The sequence below is a fragment of the Talpa europaea genome (genome assembly GCF_964194135.1).
Source record: "Talpa europaea genome assembly, chromosome: 9".
NCBI classification, from domain to species: Eukaryota; Metazoa; Chordata; class Mammalia; order Eulipotyphla; family Talpidae; genus Talpa; species Talpa europaea.
Window position 1 is genome coordinate 40821468 of NC_140076.1, and position 19563 is coordinate 40841030.

The following is a 19563-nucleotide window of genomic DNA, read 5'->3' on the forward strand; positions in this document are numbered from 1 at the left end:
GTAGAAACCCACATGGTGAGGTAGACCTCTCCTATCTTGCCCGCTGCTCCCCTCAGCAGTGTATTTCAGTCAGTCTGCCTGTTCTGTTCCCCACTCTGTCTCTGGTAGATCCTCTCACCCCTCACATGTTTGGCCTGTACCCCAGTTCTTGTATGCATAAATAAATAAATCTTTAAAAAAAAAGAAGTCAAAAATATAGTAGATACATGTGGCTCTATTATTAAACATATAGTTCTTCCTCGTACTATTTTAATTTATACATTAATTATACTTTCCTGTAGTTGTTGATCAAAATCAGTAGCAGAATTTTGGGCTAGGATGGTCCAGTTGATTCTGTTAATTTCGTTAACTTTAGTTTTAAGTTACATTTGTCCATCTGACTTTACCAGGTGTCTGAGAGTATTAAGAATCACCTTGATTGTTTAATTATTTGTCTGATTAAAAGGAGTTCCTCAGTCACTGGCAATTTCTCTGGTGCTACCCCATAAACAAAATATATTTTCTAAAAGTTTGACATGGTTTTGGCATCAGCCCTCCTACATGGAGGGCTTCAGTCCACTCTGAGAACATACAAACAATTTTAAGAACATATTGATAACTCATCATGGGAGGCAGTTGAATGAAATTCATTTGCAAATGTTCAAATGATCCAGTAGGTGGTGGGACTGCTCCGTCTACGATGATAGTGGTCTTTTTAGGGCTATGGGCTTGACAAATCAGGCATTGGTTGTAAACCAATTTTGCAGCCTTGGAGCAATCACCCCACTAAGACTTTTTTCATAATTTGGATCATTTTATTTGTACCATGATGGTTTGCAGAACTTTTAGAGCTCTTAGGAAGTTGCATTTTTAAGGACTCAGGAAGAACCTCAGTGAGTCCTCATTTGATATTAAGTTTGCATCCTTATTGTTACCAACATTGGTGCTACAGCTCAGGTGCCTGATTTTGTCTTTTATATAAATTTTCATAAATAATTTGATTATACACTCTTAGGGACTTCATTCAGGTTGCATAGTGGAATAGTTTTAGTACTGGCTGATTCCAAGGAAGTCTGCTAGAGCATTTACCTGATGCTCAGGTTCTGTTTTTTTAGCATGAGCTTCATTTTTTTAATAATTGTAATTTGGTTAGGCAATGGAATGGCAAAGAGCAGTTTATTTATCTCTTGCCCATTTTTGATTGGAGTTCCTAGAAATGAGGAATCCTTTCTGTGTCCATAGCATACCCAAATCATGGACCATCCCAAAGGCATATCTGCTGTCCGTATAAATGTTTATTGGTTTTCCTTTGGATAGCTGACAAGCCTGAGTGAGGTCATGTAGTTCTGCTGATTGGGCAGACTTAAATTGGAGGAGTCCCCTTTCTGAGAGTTCATATTGTGCTGTTACAGTATATCCTGCTTGATATGTCCCTCTGATTTCTTACCATTTGATCCATCAATAAAGAGTATCAAATCTGGGCTTTTTAATGGTGTGTAAGTCATTGCGAGGGGTTAATAACTCTGACACAGCAGGATTGGGTGAGTTACAGCATTTAAGATGAAGGTTAGAAGGTGAAAGAAGAACTTCAGATATTAGTCTGATATGTTTTGGGTTCTGGGTCTATTATAGTTTGTAGAGCTAAGTTATCACACTTAGATTTTAATTGCAATTCATTTTACATAAATATTAGAACAGAATATACGTCTTCAATATATCAGAAACACTACTGTGAGAAAAAAATAAAAAATATATTTTTATTAACTATTTCTATTATCTATTTTATTATCTATATTTTTTATTATATTATATTATTTAGTAGGTGCTCAATAAATACCAGCTAAGTGAATGTCAGAAAGAAGAAAGCACACATTATATGTTAACTCTGTTATTACTGGTCTGGGCCTTTTGGTTAATAATTATTGGCATTGCCATTCCAGTGAGTTTGTTTTCCTGTAGTATGTAGACAGACCACACAATAGCTACAACTTATTAAATAGATTTGTGAAGAATAGATTTATTTGACAATTAAGTTTTGAGTTCTGCCATATGCCAGCTGCTACTCAAAACCCTGGTCATGAACAAAACAGACAAAAATCTTTGCCTCTTGGAGCTCACATTCAAAGTAGATAATGGCCTCCCTGGTGGCCTAGGGGTTAAGTCTCAGTACTATCACCTCTTCTGCCTGAGTTTGATCCCCGACTAGGAAGCTAACCCACATATGGTACAGCAGACCTCTCCCATCTTGCCCGCTGCTCCCTCAGCAGTGTGTTTCAGTAGATCTGCCTGTTCTGCTCCCCACTCTTTCTGGTGAATCCTCTCACCTTCAGCCCCTCTGGCCTACACCCCAGCTCTTCTATGAAAAAAAAATTTAAAAATTGCAAAGAGGATAAGCTGCCACTTCCACTTCCATCTATTTGCTGACAATAATTGTTTGAAGGTTGACAGGGGTGATGCTATAAAACTGACTGGCATCCTTATAACAAAAATGAATAAGGGTACTTTATTAAATACTCTGGAATTGTGGAATTAAAGGTAATTTTTATATATGCCATAGAGGACTTCTTTATCCTCTGATGCTGATCTGGTTTTTATCATCCTCTCTCTGGAAGGTGAGAAGTTCGGTAAATGGGGAGGCATTTATATTCATTTGTATGAAACATTGTTTGAAAATAGTTACATCAACATTAAAATGTTAGGTTGGGACTGATACTATGTGCATATAAAATAGTGATCTAAAGATCTTATTAATGTTTACTTTAAAACTTCCCTACATGCAGATTTATAGCTGAAAGTTTCTGTAATCTAAGTTCTAATCTTTACAGGATGCGTATCCTTGTTTAAAAGATACTTTTGTTTAAGACCCTCAGCAAAACCAAAGTGTTATTAAATTACAAGATGAGTACTTATTGTATTTTTAGGAAGCCAAGTTGTCTGAAACAATTTCAGCATCCAATGCCTGGAAAAGTCATTATGAGAAAATGGCAATAGAAAAAACTGAATTGGAAGTTCAGATTGAAACAATGAAAAAGTAAGAAAAAAAAACTTAGATGTTTTGCTTTTTGTAAGAAGTGTTTCCAGTTTTTTCTCTTTGAGTGATTTGTATTTTGGTTCTTCTGGATTAGATGTGTTAAAGGTGTCATCTTTATAACTTGATATTTTTGTTATTTATAATTTTATAAACTTTTCTCACTGTAGTATAAGAATACAACAAAAATAATTATGCATTAAAATTATATTGGTATTATCATTTGGGGCTTTTGTAATAGTACTTGGTATTTGAATACGTGTCAGCTATTATTTGTAGTAAATGTTAATACTACTTTATGTTAAAATGGAAATGATATTTCTCTGCTAAACCAGAATGTATAAGAATAGATAACAAAGTTTATAATAAAAGCATAAATGCTTTCAAAATCCTAAAATTTAGTGTTCCTTTATTGAAGTACCTTTATTGCATAACAAAATTTTTAAAAATCACATATTTTATGCTTTGAAATACAGTATTCATAAGCTAACAATAGTGAATGTCGACTATTTGCTTTTAAATATTTTACCTTCTGTATATTCTCTTCAGTTTTGTTATTGACAATAAGCATATAATTTACTTCTAAATATTGCCTCACTTGATACGTGTGGTTAACCATGCCCTTGAAATTTTGTGTGTGCACATATGTGAATGACAGTGAGAAACATAGTACCTGTGGATGGTAGTTTAGATATTTTATTGAACGGCAAAGCTAATGTTGTGATTTCTTTTCATTGTCATCATCAATGGATAATTATTACTACAAAAGGATTGCTCAAGTAATAACCTTACAAATTAGTGCTTTCTATTTCTCTTATTCTATAACTTCTGTTAACTTTTAAAACTATGCACTCTACTACAGTGTTCTTGGGAACACTTAAAATGTAGTCTTTGAATAAAAATTTCTATGACTTTCATATAATATTTTTAAAAGGCAAATCACTAATCTTTTGGAAGACTTGAGGAAAATGGAAGAGCGTGGAAAAATTTCATGTGAAGAAATTCTTATAAAACTTCACTCAATTGAATATGAAAATGAAACTCTGAGTCTTGAGAATTCAAAATTGAAGGTAATGTGTGTGTATGTGTGTGTGTGTGTGTGTGTGTATTATTCTACTTAGATGTAGCTTCAAATAGTAGCATGTTTAGAACTATGCTTTTTTTTATCATTTTATCATTTATACTTCTTAGAGTATTAAAGTACCATTATAATAGTTAACTTCTAAAACTATCTTTATATACACATATATTTATATATATTTTTAAAATTTATACTGTATACACAGATAATTATGTTAAAATTGTTTAGAGCAGTATTAAATAAAATTTAAGATGTTGAGTAACTGTCTCCTTGTCTCAACTTAAAAATAAATTCATTTACTATTCAATTTTAACAGTTAAGTGAATCATCTGAAATTATATTAACTTTTAATGCATAAGATTACTTCTAGGTGTCATGGTTACGATAGGATATGACCTCAGGCTTGGTCTGTTTGAAACCAGAAAGTATGTTCTTGGCTGCATCATAACCAGAAAGAATTTTCCAACTTAATCAATCCAAGGGGTGATAAGTTTATGTGTGTGCCAGAGAAAAGATGGGGAGAAGTTTTTATATTTTCTGGAAAAAATAGATGCTTGAGCCCTCAATCAATCGAGAGATACATGTAATAAAATGACACTTGACTGAAGATGATGGCACCATTTTTAGTCCATAGTATTATTTTTAGAAGATAGAAAATAGAGAATGGAAAAGAACATTTATGTGAAAGAAGATTGGAGTTGGCAGTTCAAAGTTTATATAGTATCAAAGAACTTGAGATTTTTTTTTTAGCTTGCCCCTTCATCTTTCATTCTTAGGTTGTGACCCTCATTCTCATAATCCAAAATAGCTGCTGGAGCTCCAGCCATTATAACCAAGTTTCAAACGACAGAACAGAGGGTGAAAAGATGCATTATTTCACTTTTTGTCATTTCTTCCCCTTTAGAGAGAATCCCATACCAGTTGACACATCTGCTTATTTAGGCACATGGCTCCACCTATCAGCAAGGGAGACTAGGGGGTGTGGGCATGTATTATCCTAAGCTCCAGGCAAATATGGTCACTCATTCTTTCCTGCGGTTTATTCATTTTTTCCAGTTTCCAGTCCTATAATTTTACTATGCTTATAGTTTGGAATGCTATTTTTCTCATTATTTACCTTTTTTTTTGTTTGTTTAAAGTTCAGTTCAAAATGATTCTTCTCTCCAAAACCTTATTAGGACAAAACTCTTCTTATAAACTATCATCTTTGCATGCAAAGGATAGCTAGGAGAGGAAAGAAAGCTATGACATATATGTAGCTCTTAATAAATATGTTGAATAAATATGTATTATATCTGGGATGCAAGCTTATTTTATTAATTTCCTTGATCTCCTGCCAAGAAAAGTGATTAGAATGATATTTTACTGACTATAGTTTTTAACCACCCCATAGCGGAATTAATTTTAAATTATGTAGACAATAAAAATTATTGAGTTAAAATTTGTCATATGTCTTAATCCAGAAGCATGCATATTTATGCATTATTCTCTGGATTTTGTTTAAGAAAAAAAATTAGGGATTTTTGGGATGTTATTTTTTAAATCATGTTATTTATAAAATCACCTAGATACTGTATTTGTTACTTTTAATTATTCTAGAGAAATTTTAAAGTCTAAAGTTTCAAATGATAAAAAAAAAAGTTGATAATTGTTTCCATGGTCCAGTGGCCTCTTCTATTAAAAATAATATGTTTATATATATATATAAAGTTCTTTTTTTATTACAGAAAGTTGGAAAAACAAAAAGGCCTGAAAGAAAAGTAAAAATTCATCTGTACTCTCGCAGCTGAACAATTAAGTTTTAGCATATATATAATTTTTGGATTTTGGGATACTTCCAGTGTTTTGCCATTATAAATCAAAATGTGGATAATTTGAGGGGATTTTTTTGTATTTCTGGTTTTTTAGGATGTTTCTAGAAATGGATTTATATAATCAAAAGGGAAGCTTATTTTTAATGTTGGTGTTTTATATTTCTTAATTACCCATCATAAATGGGTCCCTATGATTTTTTCAGTACTAGGCAATTTTAAAACAAATCTCTTCAGATTTGACAGGTGATCTCATTTAGTGTTGGCACTTTATATGCCATCTCTATCCTGAGGACTCTCAAATTTATTTCTCTACCCTAAAACATGCCCCTGAATTCCATGATTATTTCTACTCTCTACTTGATACCTGCACTTAGATATTTAATAGCTGTCTCAAAGTTATATAGAGATGGAGCTCCTGTGTTACCAACAAATAATGCATCCTACAGTCTTTCTCATCTCAGCCAGTGGCAGTCATCCTTTCCATTACTTGGTGTCATTCTTGATCCCTTTCTCTCACACCCACTTACAATCTGTCAACACATGTACTTCAGATATAGCCAGAATTTCACTACTTCGCACTAGCACTGCTGTTACCTTGGTTTTAAGCTACTGTCATCACTCAGTATCACAGTGGCTTCCTAACTCTTTGCTCTGCCCTTACCCCAGCACTCAGCATTCACTGGAGCAGTAGAACAGATCTACACAGCCTACATCAGACATGTCACTGCTCTGCTCAAATGATACCTTGGTTAATAAAGTGAACACCGCACCATCTGGCTTTTTTCTATCTCTTCTCTAACCTCATCCTCCTCTACATTTTCCCTTATCTTTTCCCTATTCTTGCAGTCTTGGTATTCTTGCACTTTCCTCTCATTGGCCAGACCATCTCCAAAATGTTTTTCTCTAAGGGACCTTTATCCCTCAAAGATCCACACTTCCTTTTGTTGTTTGCTTAAAAGTCCCTTTTTCAGGAGACTGTTATCTCCAGTACATCTCTCTCATCCTGTGTTTGTGTATGATCGATCTTTACTGTTAATTCTTGGTTTTTGCCTGTCTACCCCTTGTTTTTGTCTATCTATACATGGAATGTGTAAACACCGTGAAGGGAGGGATTTTTGGCTCAGTGCCTAGGGCATTTTCTAATAACCAGTAAACATTTTTTCATGTATTCATTGATCATTTACATTTCTGCCTTTTTGAATTATATACTCATTATCCTTTATATGTCTATTAAGAAATCTGTAGATTAAGATTATTGATATTTTGTCATAATTGTAGCTTTTTCATATTTTGTTTGCCTGTAAATTTTTGATGGGACTGTCAAATTGTGTGTGTGTATGCATATGCATATTTTATTCTTTTATGGCTTGTGTAGGGGATGGCTCACATTTCGGAACATCTTGTGAATCTGTGATCGATCTAGATTCTCTTTTCAAGGGTGATGTTTACTGAACATCCTTGAAAGATAGCCATGTTTCCTTCTACCAGAGGGGAGGCATGCTTCCATCCCTACATGTTGGGTTCCCTAAACTCAGTGTTGCTGCTCTGTAGTGCATCTCACTGAATAGGCAAGTGTCATCAGACCCTTGTATCACCCCTATGGGAACTGGGGCTCAGGAAACTATCACAAATGCAAATATCTGGCTACTCCTCTTGTGAATAATGAAGTCTTGTGTCTATTGTAGTATCCATGAAACTGCACTGGGCTGACTCATAAACTTGGAGGATAAGATCTCATGCTCTTATAATTCTCAATATCTTCTTTTGATTTTATGTTTAGTAGGGTTGTTGCTGTTCTAAATCAAATAACATTTTACTTTGATCTTTTGTGAAAATGTTAAAGCTTTATTATTTTGTATTTTAAAAAATAGGAAAAATAGTGTTGGATGGACACAAATACTTAATCTATTTTTTTTCCTAACAGTTGTCTCCTTGCCATTTGTTTAGTGATCATATGTTCCCCATTTATTTAAAATGTAATCTTTGTCATATACTAGATAAAATTTTATTGTATTTTTCTTTTTAATTCCATTGACCTCTATGTTTTATGTTAATATAGTGAGTAATTTTCTTTATATATTAAATATACTTTAGTATCTAATGAGATGTTCTAATATCTAATAAGATTGATTGCAATGGCTATAAGAGATTCTCTTAGTATTCCTTTAAAAATTTTATTAGTGTTTGCTATTTATTTTTTCATATGAATTTTAAATTAATTTTTCATATTCCTTCTTCCCCCAACTTTTGATTGAAATGCATGTGAGTTTATTGATTTGGAAAAACTGTTATGTCATACTGGGGCTTTGATGGTAAGCATGGTGTGTTAATATACATTTACAGAGGTGTGAATGGTGTGTTAATATACTTTTAAAACAAATTCAGTATTGGAAACCCACAATATCCTAATAAACATAATTTTTTAAAAATAGGATTGGGGGGGAAGCCTGTTGTTTCAATAGTATTGAGTCTTTGCATCCAGGATCATTTTCCAAGTCATTTTTGATTAGTAAATTTTTAAAGTTGTAAGAATGTGTATTACATGAATCTAGTTAAGATTATTCATTTTAAATGGTAATTGTATACAATCAAAAATAACTATTTTGTTAACTCTGTTGATAGTTATATTTCTATAACCCCATACCACTATAATACAAATGAATTCTAATGATTTATAAAATCTGTGTATTCCTTCTTAGACTACACTTGCTGCTTTGAAGGACGAGATTATTTCTGTTGAAAATGAGCTATTAGAATTGCAAGAAGTAGAAAAACAACAGAAAGCCCTTATTGAAGTGTATAAAATGCAGGTGACTATTGTCTTTATTTAATGTTTATTAAATTTTTAGACAATTTTAAAACTGCATTTGTTTATAATTCAAATTGGCAGAACTAAAAATGGTGCAACTGTTATTGTAGCTATATGACTACTTTAGCTATACATGTCCCAACTATTTCTTCAGGTCCCAAATACCTTTTAAGTAGATGATTCTGCTGACTCTGATTCAAACATTGCCTGTCCTCATAGGTATTAGATATTCCTAAAAGCAGATCTATAATCAATTACATATGTATAATGTAAAACTTATATAAGGTTTAACCTTGTTGTTCTTGATTATACTTTTCATCTTGTATACTCGTGGTGTTGATTTAGAGTAATGACTCCCTACTGAAGTCATTAAAGCCCAGTATCTCTTCTTTCTCAATACATAAAGTGTAATTCAGACTTACTTACATTAAAGACCTGGAGAAAAACACAGGGCTATTATAAGGAATAGAGTGTGTGTTCAGCAGTAATTTATGGAAAAGCTTATGTTTTAGAAATTTAGTGTTCAAGAAAAACTTCATGAGAAAGATGGGATTTAGGCAGGTCCTTGAGTGATGGGTAATAAATTGGTCAATAAAGAGCTTGGTTTATTGAATTAAAGAATAAACTAAGGGTAATACCTAAATGGGGGCAGAGTGTAGGTAAGTAGGAAGGGGCTGCATCTTATGTTTCCAACAGGAAATTGAAGTGGAGACATGCAGTTAGACTTTTACAGTCATCCGGAGGTGAGAGAGGCTTATGGGAGTTGTCATTGACAGTGTCATCTGGGCCTTCCAGCTGGTTGTTCAAGTTTGATCTCTCAGCAGGAGTAGAGTGTGTGAGTTACTATATTCTGTGCTCTGAGCCCTGTATAAAATGCACAGTTATTTTATCCTCTAAATCAGAGGATAAAATAATTGGAATGGTATAATAATTGGAATTGAATTGGAGGCAGATTTTTTACAGTGATTTTGACCTGCAAATGAAACTATCACCTTTAGATTTTAGTGAAAATCTGGAAGTATTGATGAGGAAAGATAGATAAATTGTGCAAGGATTATGGATTAGATTAGATCATTGAATGATACACAGATTTAAAGCAGGAATAATATTAGGTAAGTGTACTGAGCATAACAATAGGAAAACAATGATTTGTTTAATAATAAATTTTCAAATTTCAGCTTTTTATTGTATTCTGGTCCTAGTAGTACAATCATACAAGTTACTCTTATCTATTTTCAGATACAAAAGTTACAAGAAGCAGCTGAAATTGTGAAAAGCAGATGTGAAAATTTGCTATGTGAAAATAAGCTAATAACAAAAGACAAAAGTAAAAAAATTGAGAAGGTAATTTTGAAATTTTAAATAATAACAATAATTTATTTATGTGTTTTGTACTTTGTGAATATACAAATTCTTTCATTTTGCTCATTTTCTCTAGATTATAGCTAGGATATCTGTTCTCAGTCTTTTTAGGAGTTTGTTTTCTGAGGAAATAATGTTTCTTACAGGCTTGAAATGTTTGTGTGAATGTTTTTTCACTTTTTCCTTACTATTTGGAAAATAGTATGAAATTTTTCCAATATTAGACTGACTTAACTAGCATGCAAGTATGGTTATTTACCACTGAACTTCATCATCCATCAGTATGCAAGCTGGAATACCTCTTATTTTTAATCTCACCCTTTTTTTTCTTGTAATAGATCTCTATATCTAAAAATGCAAAATAAGTATCCTCTGTTAAATGCCTTTTTGGAAGACAAATAATACCATTTAGAAAAACCCAGCATCATTTCCTTTTATTCACCCTGTTGCAACAGAAAGAGAGGAAGGCCAGTGTTGGCAAGTTAGGATGTTTTTGTGAATATTTTTAAATGAAACCGCATCCTTTTCTGGGTCTTTTCATATTACTTTGGTAAGGAAACAGTGAAAGTCAGGATACTCATTTGCAACTTGGGGAGGTCATGGGATGTTACTGGTCAGTTCCAACTGATAAGAAGGTGACTAGCTATGTTTACATTGGAAAATGGAGTTGTCCTATATCTTGGGGTTGAGAGGCCAGAGTGAGACCCAATGTGAAGAGGGGGTCAGCGAGTATAGGCATTCTGCGGGCTCAACAGAGACGAAGATAGCCCACCAAGTGTGTAACTTACTCCTTTCTTAGAACCGCTTTTCACCTATTTTTAGCAGACTGGAGACAAAATCATTCCATGTCTTTTGTACTCTTTTACTCTGAGACACACCAGTGCAAATATTTTCTGCAAGGCAACACTATGAATAAAAGTCTATTAAAAAACTGCTCAACAGGCAGTCGGGGCAAGAGCCTGTGTTTTTAATATGCTGTGAGGTCACAGTGCTTCTTACTGGTATTAAATCAGGAAAGTCTTTTTTTTTTTAATGAACATTTTCTTTTTCCTTTTCTGCTGTTTTAAGTCTCCTGGTTTTCTCATGAGCTCTTCCATGCCTGAATACCGAGAGGCATGCTCTGTTCTAGTTTTGTCCTTTGTGCTCAAGAATGCCAGATGTTGCACAGAACCCTTAGGTGTTCCCTGTCTCTCATGCGAGGAGCCAAACTTGAGTTTTTCCTCCCTGATATCCTAAAGGTCATTCAGTCTGGTTACTTTTTCTTAATTAACAGCACAAGAATTTCTTAAGATAGCTTTATAAAAGAGCCACAGTGAAGAACTGCCACAGTCACAAAGATTTATATAGATACATTTAGATTTGTTTATAGTAACATTTTATAGTCTACTGAGGACTGATATTAACTAGCTTGAAATAATATACAGTGTAATATACAGTATACAATATACTGTAAACCCCACCACTGTGGACTGAGAGAAGTAAGGCTGCCCTAATTTAAATATATCTCAGCTATTAAATTGAATGACTAGAATAGTAGCAATTACTTTAGAACTAATGGCTGGAAACTAGAAAACTACATACCAGCTTTATCAGTAATATTTATACTTTGACAAGATTCAAAAAGTTCATTTTTCTAAATAGGTGAACATTCTTCCTGCAAGCTTTTTGACTGTATTTACTTGCTCAACAAACTTTGAAAACTATTAAGGTCTAACCCACTTTTGAGCTATATTCTTAGTTAGAGTCTAAGTTAATGTTTATATATTTCTTGAATCTATTATTTAAGACTATTATACCTAAAATATTTATAATACAGTTATCTGGTACTCAAGATCATAAAAATATAAATGCTGAATATTTGCTCTTGCATTTATTTCCCTAATGCTACAACTCAGATGAGAGGCCAGATGGAATCTCAAATGAAGGAGTTAGAGCATGTCCGCGATTCCTTGATGGCGGCTGAGCAGAGGCTTCAGGAGTGTCAAGAGAGTCTGCAGCTTTGCCGGGGGAAATGTAGAGACCAGGCGCACACTATTAGGGAGCTTCAGGGCCAGGTGTTCTGCTCTTGTTCTGATTTTTGCTAGATATGTTAAAGAAACGCTTTGGAATGCTTTCACCAGTTGAGGGCACTCATGTCAGGGGTTGCTTTTTTTTTTTTATTCCCATGTAAATCAGTTGATCAATTATCAATTTCCTTCTATGATATTATTTTACAAGCTTTTCTTTTACTATTTTACAGTGAAAAATTCATGATTAAAATTGCAGTTAGTGGACCTCCCCGGTGGCGCAGCGGTTGAGCGCTGGGTTGCGAAGCTGCCCGCGGCCTCTGCGGCGCCGGTTCGATCCCCGGCTGCTCCCCGGTCACCAGAGGAGGGTCCCACATGGCGCGCAGACCTCTCCTGCCGCCCGCTGCTCCCCTCAGCAGTGTACTTCGGTCCTTCTGCCTGCTCTGCTCCCCGCTCTGGCTCTGGTGAATTCTCTCACCCTCCCGCACTTCTGACTGTACCCAGTGCATGTATAAACAAAACAAACAAACAAATATAATAAATAAATAAATAAATAAAACATGCCTCTATTAAAAAAATAAATAAATAAAATTGCAGTTAGTTTGATGATATGTTAGTAGTATAAGAGAAGAAACGAACAATACTGTTTATATTTTTTTGATGTCAGGATAAGATAATTATTATAATTTACCTTACAAAAATTAGACATTTCTTTTAACTTGAATTGTGCATGAAGGTTATTTGGGTTTTTCATGATTAAAATTTTCATTATATACATTTTTTACTCCACCAGAATAGGGCTCATGTGTCCCCTGTAATCACTTTATTCAATGCCTAGCACATAGTAAGCACTTAGTAAATATTTTTGAATTGATTTTTTTTTCAAAGAAGAATGTCCAGGGAGATTTGTTTCTTTATTTGCAAAATAATTCTAGAAATGATTCCATATCTCTTTTCCAAATGTAATTTGGATTTTAATTTTGAAATGTACCATTTTAAAAACATGTAAGCAAAACTTTGATAACTTTAGATTCCTGAGAAGAAATTTTTCTAGAAAATGTCAAATTATGTAGATAATCTAGATTGCTAGTTGTCATGAATTTTTAAAATTTTCTTCTCAAAGCTTTTTCAACTATTTAAAGATAATTTTGAAGCAATGCGAAAAATACTCTGTTTTGACATGGCAAGTGGATCTTTGGTTGATTTGCTTTTTTACTTTACTTCTCGCAATCACTGGGTTTTACTCCTAGTTACAACTTCACACATATTCAATTATCAATCACTGTCTTAGGTGAAAGAGAAAACTATGAATAACCGTAAAGATCCATAATAGGAAATTAAAACAGTTTAAAATCTAGGGCCTCCCTGGTGGCGCAGCGGGTTGAGCACAGCTCTGTGAAGCTGTCCACAGCCTCTGCAACGCCGGTTCAATTCCTGGCCGGCCAGGGAGATTCCCACATGGCGCAGCAGACTTCTGTCTCCCTGCTGCTCCCTTCAGCAGTATACTTCTGTCCTTCTGCCTGTTCTGCTCCCTGCTCTGTCTCTGGTGAATCCTTTGACCCTCCCGTGCCTCTGGCCTATACCTGAGTGCTTGTATAAATAAATAAATCTTTAAAAAAAAAAAGATAGCTTAAAATTTTGACATTTATTTAGTAAAATGAATGTCCTTCTTCAATACGTATTATTCAGAATGGTTTAATTGGCATCATTCAGAAAATTTTTCAGTAGTAGATTTTCCATGAAGTAACATAAATATTTTTATACTTAATCAGGGACTTAAGACTTTGTTTTAACGATATAATGTTTCTTGGTGTCTCTTTGTATAAGAATGATACTAATATTCATACCATCTTTTTTAAAAAAGATTTATTTATGCACACAAGAACTGGGGTGTAAGCCAGAGGTGCGGGGGACCGGGGTGAGAAGATTCACCAGAGTGGGGAGCAAGACAGGCAGATCTACTGAAATATACTGCTGAGAGGAGAAGCGGGCAAGACAGGAGAGGTCTGCTGTGCCATGTGGGTAGCTCCCTGGCCAGATGGGGGTCAAACTCTTGCTGCAGTCGCTGGAGATAGCTAGATAATGCTGTGTCTTTAACCCCTGCACCACCAGGGAGGCCCTTCATACATTCTTTTTTATGGTTTTTCTACAATAAAGCAGATAGATTTCCTTAGAATCTATAGAAAAATTAAGAAAGAAAAAATGAACAAGAAATTAAAGTAAGAAAACTATTTTGTTTCTTAGGTTGATGGGAATCACAGCCTTATGACAAAGCTTTCTCTGGAAGAGGAAAATTATCTTATTCAGTTGAAGTGTGAAAACCTTAAACAGTAAGTATTAAATTTACTTAAAACTAGTGTTACATTTTTGTCTACACACTCTAATTTTAAAATATATGTTTCCTGTAAAAAGAAAATTAGAACAGATGGATGCAGAGAATAAAGAACTTGAAAAGAAACTGGCAAACCAAGAAGAATGTCTTAAGCACAGCAATCTTAAGTTTAAAGAGAAATCTGCAGAATATACAGCATTGACCAGACAACTGGAAGCTGCTTTGGAAGAAGGAAGACAAAAGGTACAGATGGCCTTTATTTAGAAACTTTTTAATTAGTTTACCAAGGAGATATCTTTTTAAACTGACACTATCTCATCTTGCCAAATCTTCAGTTATAAGTTTTATCCTGATGACAGTGTAAAGAGAACAGTTACATTTTTGTTCTTTACCTACTTTTCCTTTTTGGAGCTAAATAGATATATTATTGATCCAGTTACTTTACTAGGGAAAATGATGGTGTGGCATGGGAAAAGGTAGAGATGGGAAATGCTTTCAAGGAATTTCTCCCTCCTTTTTTTTTCAATTTTTTCAATATATTTTTTACATCTGGGCCTCCCCTGGTGGCGCAGCGGTTGAGCGCTGGGCTGCGAAGCTGCCCGCAGCCTCTGCAGCGCCGGTTTGATCCCCTGCGCCAGCAAGGGTCCCACATGGCACAACATATCTCTTCTGCCGCGCCCACTGCTCCCCCCAGCAGTGTATTTCATCAGTCTGCCTGTTCTGTTCCCTGCTCTGGCTCTGGTGAATTCTCTCACCCTCCCATGCTTCTGACTGTACCCAGTGCTTGTATAAATAAATAAATAAATCTTTAAAAAAGATATATATTTATATATTTTTTACATCATTTTTCATTTCTGTACAATGTTTAAAAAAATGTAAAATCTATTGAACGTTGTAGTTTTGATGAGGATCAGTGAGCTGTGAAGCTCAGTTCCCTTTTTTGCCAAATATTGTTGCATGAGTACATGCAACAACTAAATCACATTTGAGTCCATTTAGTTAGCCTTTAGTAAATATCTCATTGTGTCAGGCACTGCTTGAGATGCTAAGATAAGTAAGACATGGCTTCAATACTCACGTTCCTACAAGGAGATAACATGTGAACAAAAAAATGTTATCCAGAATGTGTATTCTATAAATAGGATGGAGGGTGCAAGGTACACTGGTAGGAGTAGTTTGTTCAACCCTGGGTGAGGGGATAATTCAAGAGAAAGCTCCCACATATCTGAATCTTTGGATGAGCACAAGCTAGACTTTGTGCTAAAATAAGCAATCAGAAATATAACAACTAAATTCAGACCACTTGGGAAGTGAGCAAAAACACTTGTGTGCATGTTCTCACTTGTGATGTGTGTGTGTAGTGTATATATCACCTTCCTGCCCCCAATTCTGTGTGTCGAAGTCTATAATAAGCACTGAGAATATAATCAAAATGAAAACTTTCTCTGCTCTACCACTGTTCTAGATACCCTTAGATATAAATTCTATAAAGCATGCCAGTTTGTCTCAGTGTATTATAAATATATGGTGTTGAGGAAAATACCTCCCTAAGTCACAGAGCAGAGAAGATATATACAACTTTTCCAGATATTGATTCTGTAAAGTGTATACACAGATGCATATATTCACATCTGCATACTATAGTTATACTATATGTGCTTCCACAAGAAAAAGGCATCACTAAACATTTTCTAATTCAACTGTCTAGCATGTAAGTAAGAGCTCTAGAAAAAAAGAGGGACAGTATAACCATGACAAGGCTTTAAATAATATTTTGAAGAAAACTCATTTAGTTGTTTTACTCTTTTTATAAAAATTACAGGTTTCTGAAGAAATGGAGAAAATGTCATCTAGAGATAGGGCTTTACAAATTAAAATATTAGATCTGGAGACTGAGCTTAGAAAGAGAAGTGAAGAACAAAATCAACTTATTAGCAAAATGAATAGTGTAAGTATTCATATGACTTCATGTGTTTTCCTAAAAAATAAATTAGCATTTAGCATTCTTACCATGTTATTTAGTTAAGTGGTTAAAGTACAAAATGAGGAGAATGAAGGTTCTTTCTTCACTGATAGCATCAAAAATAGCAAATAATATAAATAATTAAAAATAGGGATGTCAGGATTATGCCAAGGAATTATATTCTTGCAGCTTTCATTACATGTCCCCCAAAGAGTCATCAGGCCCCTTCCCTGCATACTGTTTTTTGCCTGACAGCTGCTTAGTGAAGGTTACAGATGTAACCTACTTATTTTCTTTCTAGTACGAATTTCTCATTTTAAGATAAGCACAAGTTAAACTACTAGTGTGAGTTAGATTTTGATATCTTTCTTGAATAATGAACATTATATTTTAAAAACTTTTTAAGTTGGTGTTAAGTAAATACTCACTCTTGTTCTATCAGCATGTAAGATGAATGCTTGAAATGAGAATACCAAATTGACTGTTTAATTAGTCCTCTAATGTTTTTTCCTAAATATTCGTGAAATACTCACTAGTCATGATTAATTTGCTTGAAAACTATCTATTTGACAATGACTTAGAACATGACACTTTATTTCTTCCAGGAGCTGGAGACTCCATGAAAACTATTTTTTTCATTCCCAAATGTCTAAAAAGTTGAAAACATGAAAGGTTCAAAAGCTAAATGATTTTGGGAATGCATTATTATTTTAATTTGATTGTCATTGAAAGTTCCATTGCAATTTAATCAGAACAACACATTTATCACTTTTAATTTAGCACAGGCCTTCCTTTTATTCCTGAACTTTTGTCTCCATTCACCAGCAGAATTTGTGGTAGCATAAAATATGTCTGATATTCTTTATATAATTGCAGTCTCTTAAAAAATAGCATCATATATTGACATGAGGTGGATTTTCCTATAATGTTCCCAGTACTTGTCTAAAACCACCCAAATAAATAAATTTAAGATCTGATGTTTTATTAAACCTGATAACTTTCATAAAAATAGTAAAGTAGTAAAAAAAATCTAGTATTCTAAGCATAGATTTAGGCACTGCTGAAAAGTGAGTTTATGTTTTCTGTCCCAGTAAACATGCCCTAGCCCCAAATAAATTGAGCACCCTGAGGCCACATTTTGATTCTGTACCCCTGTCTTCCACAGTGCTCTGCCCACAGGAGCAAGCCTCCAGATTTTCTGCCCAAGTGCTCCTGTTGGGGGCAGAGTGGATGCAGAGACCCAGTTGTGACCTCCACAGCTAAACTCAGTATACCCTCCCTCAAACTTGAAATGGCTTTGAAGTTTTATATATTACCCTAAAATCTATTCACATTTTGTATTCTACACTTCAGTATAAGTGTGCTTATATTATGTTTTTCCCTCCACATTATAGTGTAAGACTGATATTCCACAAAGATTCAATTTATTCATTCTGTGACTGGGTCTCCCAGCCTAGCACGTTACTTCCTACCACTTCCTCTAAGCACTTCCTCTGAGGGACATTCCTCAGTTTCAGAAGATATCAGGTATCATTCATTGAACTCCTCCTGACAGGAAGAAAATGAAAGGTTTCTTAAGGGCCTACATTTTAGCTGGAAGCTAGATAGTATTTGTAGCCTGTTTAAAACTCTTCGTGAACACATCTACTTAGGAATCTATATAAACTATGTTTTTAAAATTATATTGAATTTTTAATTTTTCCCTCAAAGAACACCTGTACTATTCAGAATTCTTTTCATTTTCTAAAGGAGTCTAAAAATAAAATACCATATTCATATTCTCAAAACTAGAATTCTATCAATGTTTAAAATAGCGAAAATCATCCTTATGGTATAAAATAAGAATTTTTAAGCAGAGAAATGACAAAAACTAGTATTAAAATATGTCATGTAATGGAAAATAATTATAACATTTTTAAATAAAACCCATTTATTAAGTAAGTTGTGTCAAATATGTAATAATATGGGTTTAAGTGAATGTGTATCAGAACAAATTATATCATAGTAGAAATCAAACCTGTATGTGCTCTGAATTTGAGAGAAAATTTGAACCCCTAAGTGAATAACAAACAAATAAGATGTTAGGATTCTTTAAAAATTTATTGTATCCTATCATTGTATATCAAAATTGTGTATTATGACTGTATTTCAATATGAATGCTATTGATTATTTTATTTCTTTTTTTTATTTAGAAAGCACAACATCAAGAAGTATGTTTGAAAGAAATGCAACATAGTCTTGAAAAGTCTGAGAATCAAAATGAGAGTATTAAAAATTATTTACAGTTTCTTAAAACTTCTTATGTAACAATGTTTGGGTAAATTGTTGAATTTGTTTTCTATAAGCAATAGTTTTTCACAATGAGCCCCAAAAGAGAGTAGTAAAATAAATAAAAACCTGCTATATTTATGATTTGTGGGCAGTAGTATTAGCATTTTATATAAAGAATTTTGTGACATAATTTATTGTTCAGTTGAACTTTGAAATAACATAGATGTTAGTATTACTTTTGCTGGATAATTTTCACTTAACTGTGGCTTAATTACTTTTAAAGTTATATTGGTTTTCAGATTATTTTGATACACACACACATACACACACACACACAAAACAGGCCAGAATCATTCTTTGTAACTATCTGTAGCTACCACTCAAGTGAATTTGTAATAAATCTAGGCTAATTATGAGCCAAAAACATGATTTTAAGTGATGTATGTAATTGTTTTATCTTATGGTGCTATATAAATATAATAAAATAAATATTCTGAATATTAATTTTTAATAATGGTACAATTGCATACTTTCTAAAAATACCAAATATTTCAGTGTGCTTAATACTCTTTCAAGTTTATGCTAAGATGCTATTATCATTTCTGTTAGGTTTTCAATATAGAATTTTAAGTCATCTCAACTGTCAGTTGATGGTGACAGATGAAAACATGTTGGCATGCCTTGTTTCATTATAAAAAAGTAGATATTCAGGCTTCCCTTTGACTTTGTAGTCTCTTTTGGTCTTCATTTTAAATTAGTGATTGTCTAATATTATCAGTGTACAATTATAAAACTCCTGGTTTAACAAAATGATTAAAGGGGAGCAATTTTTCCAATCCCTTTCCATAGCCAGTTCACATGGAATGATCAAAATAAGCACTACTAATGCCAAAAAGCTTTAGAATAAGGTCACTGTT

At 33.6% G+C, this 19563-nt stretch overlaps 1 protein-coding gene across 6 annotated transcripts in view; it reads left to right on the forward strand.

The window, feature by feature from the left end:
- The window catches only part of ODF2L (outer dense fiber of sperm tails 2 like), a gene marked incomplete at its 3' end in the record, with an annotated part of 33342 nt that extends 14646 nt beyond the window's left edge, over window positions 1-18696 (forward strand). For 3 of the 6 annotated variants that reach the window (XM_084241742.1, XM_084241743.1, XM_084241744.1), the window contains 9 exons: window positions 2901-3010; window positions 3942-4077; window positions 8602-8712; window positions 9951-10055; window positions 11969-12127; window positions 14324-14409; window positions 14492-14654; window positions 16234-16359; window positions 18568-18696. In XM_084241742.1, coding sequence (XP_084097868.1) covers window positions 2901-3010; window positions 3942-4077; window positions 8602-8712; window positions 9951-10055; window positions 11969-12127; window positions 14324-14409; window positions 14492-14654; window positions 16234-16359; window positions 18568-18696 — 1125 coding nt within the window. Of the gene's footprint in view, window positions 1-2900; window positions 3011-3941; window positions 4078-8601; window positions 8713-9950; window positions 10056-11968; window positions 12128-13224; window positions 13264-14323; window positions 14410-14491; window positions 14655-16233; window positions 16360-18567 lie in introns of all 6 variants that reach the window. The other 3 variants (XM_084241745.1, XM_084241746.1, XM_084241741.1) reach the window with 2 other exon arrangements.
- Window positions 18697-19563: the final 867 nt, after the last annotated feature.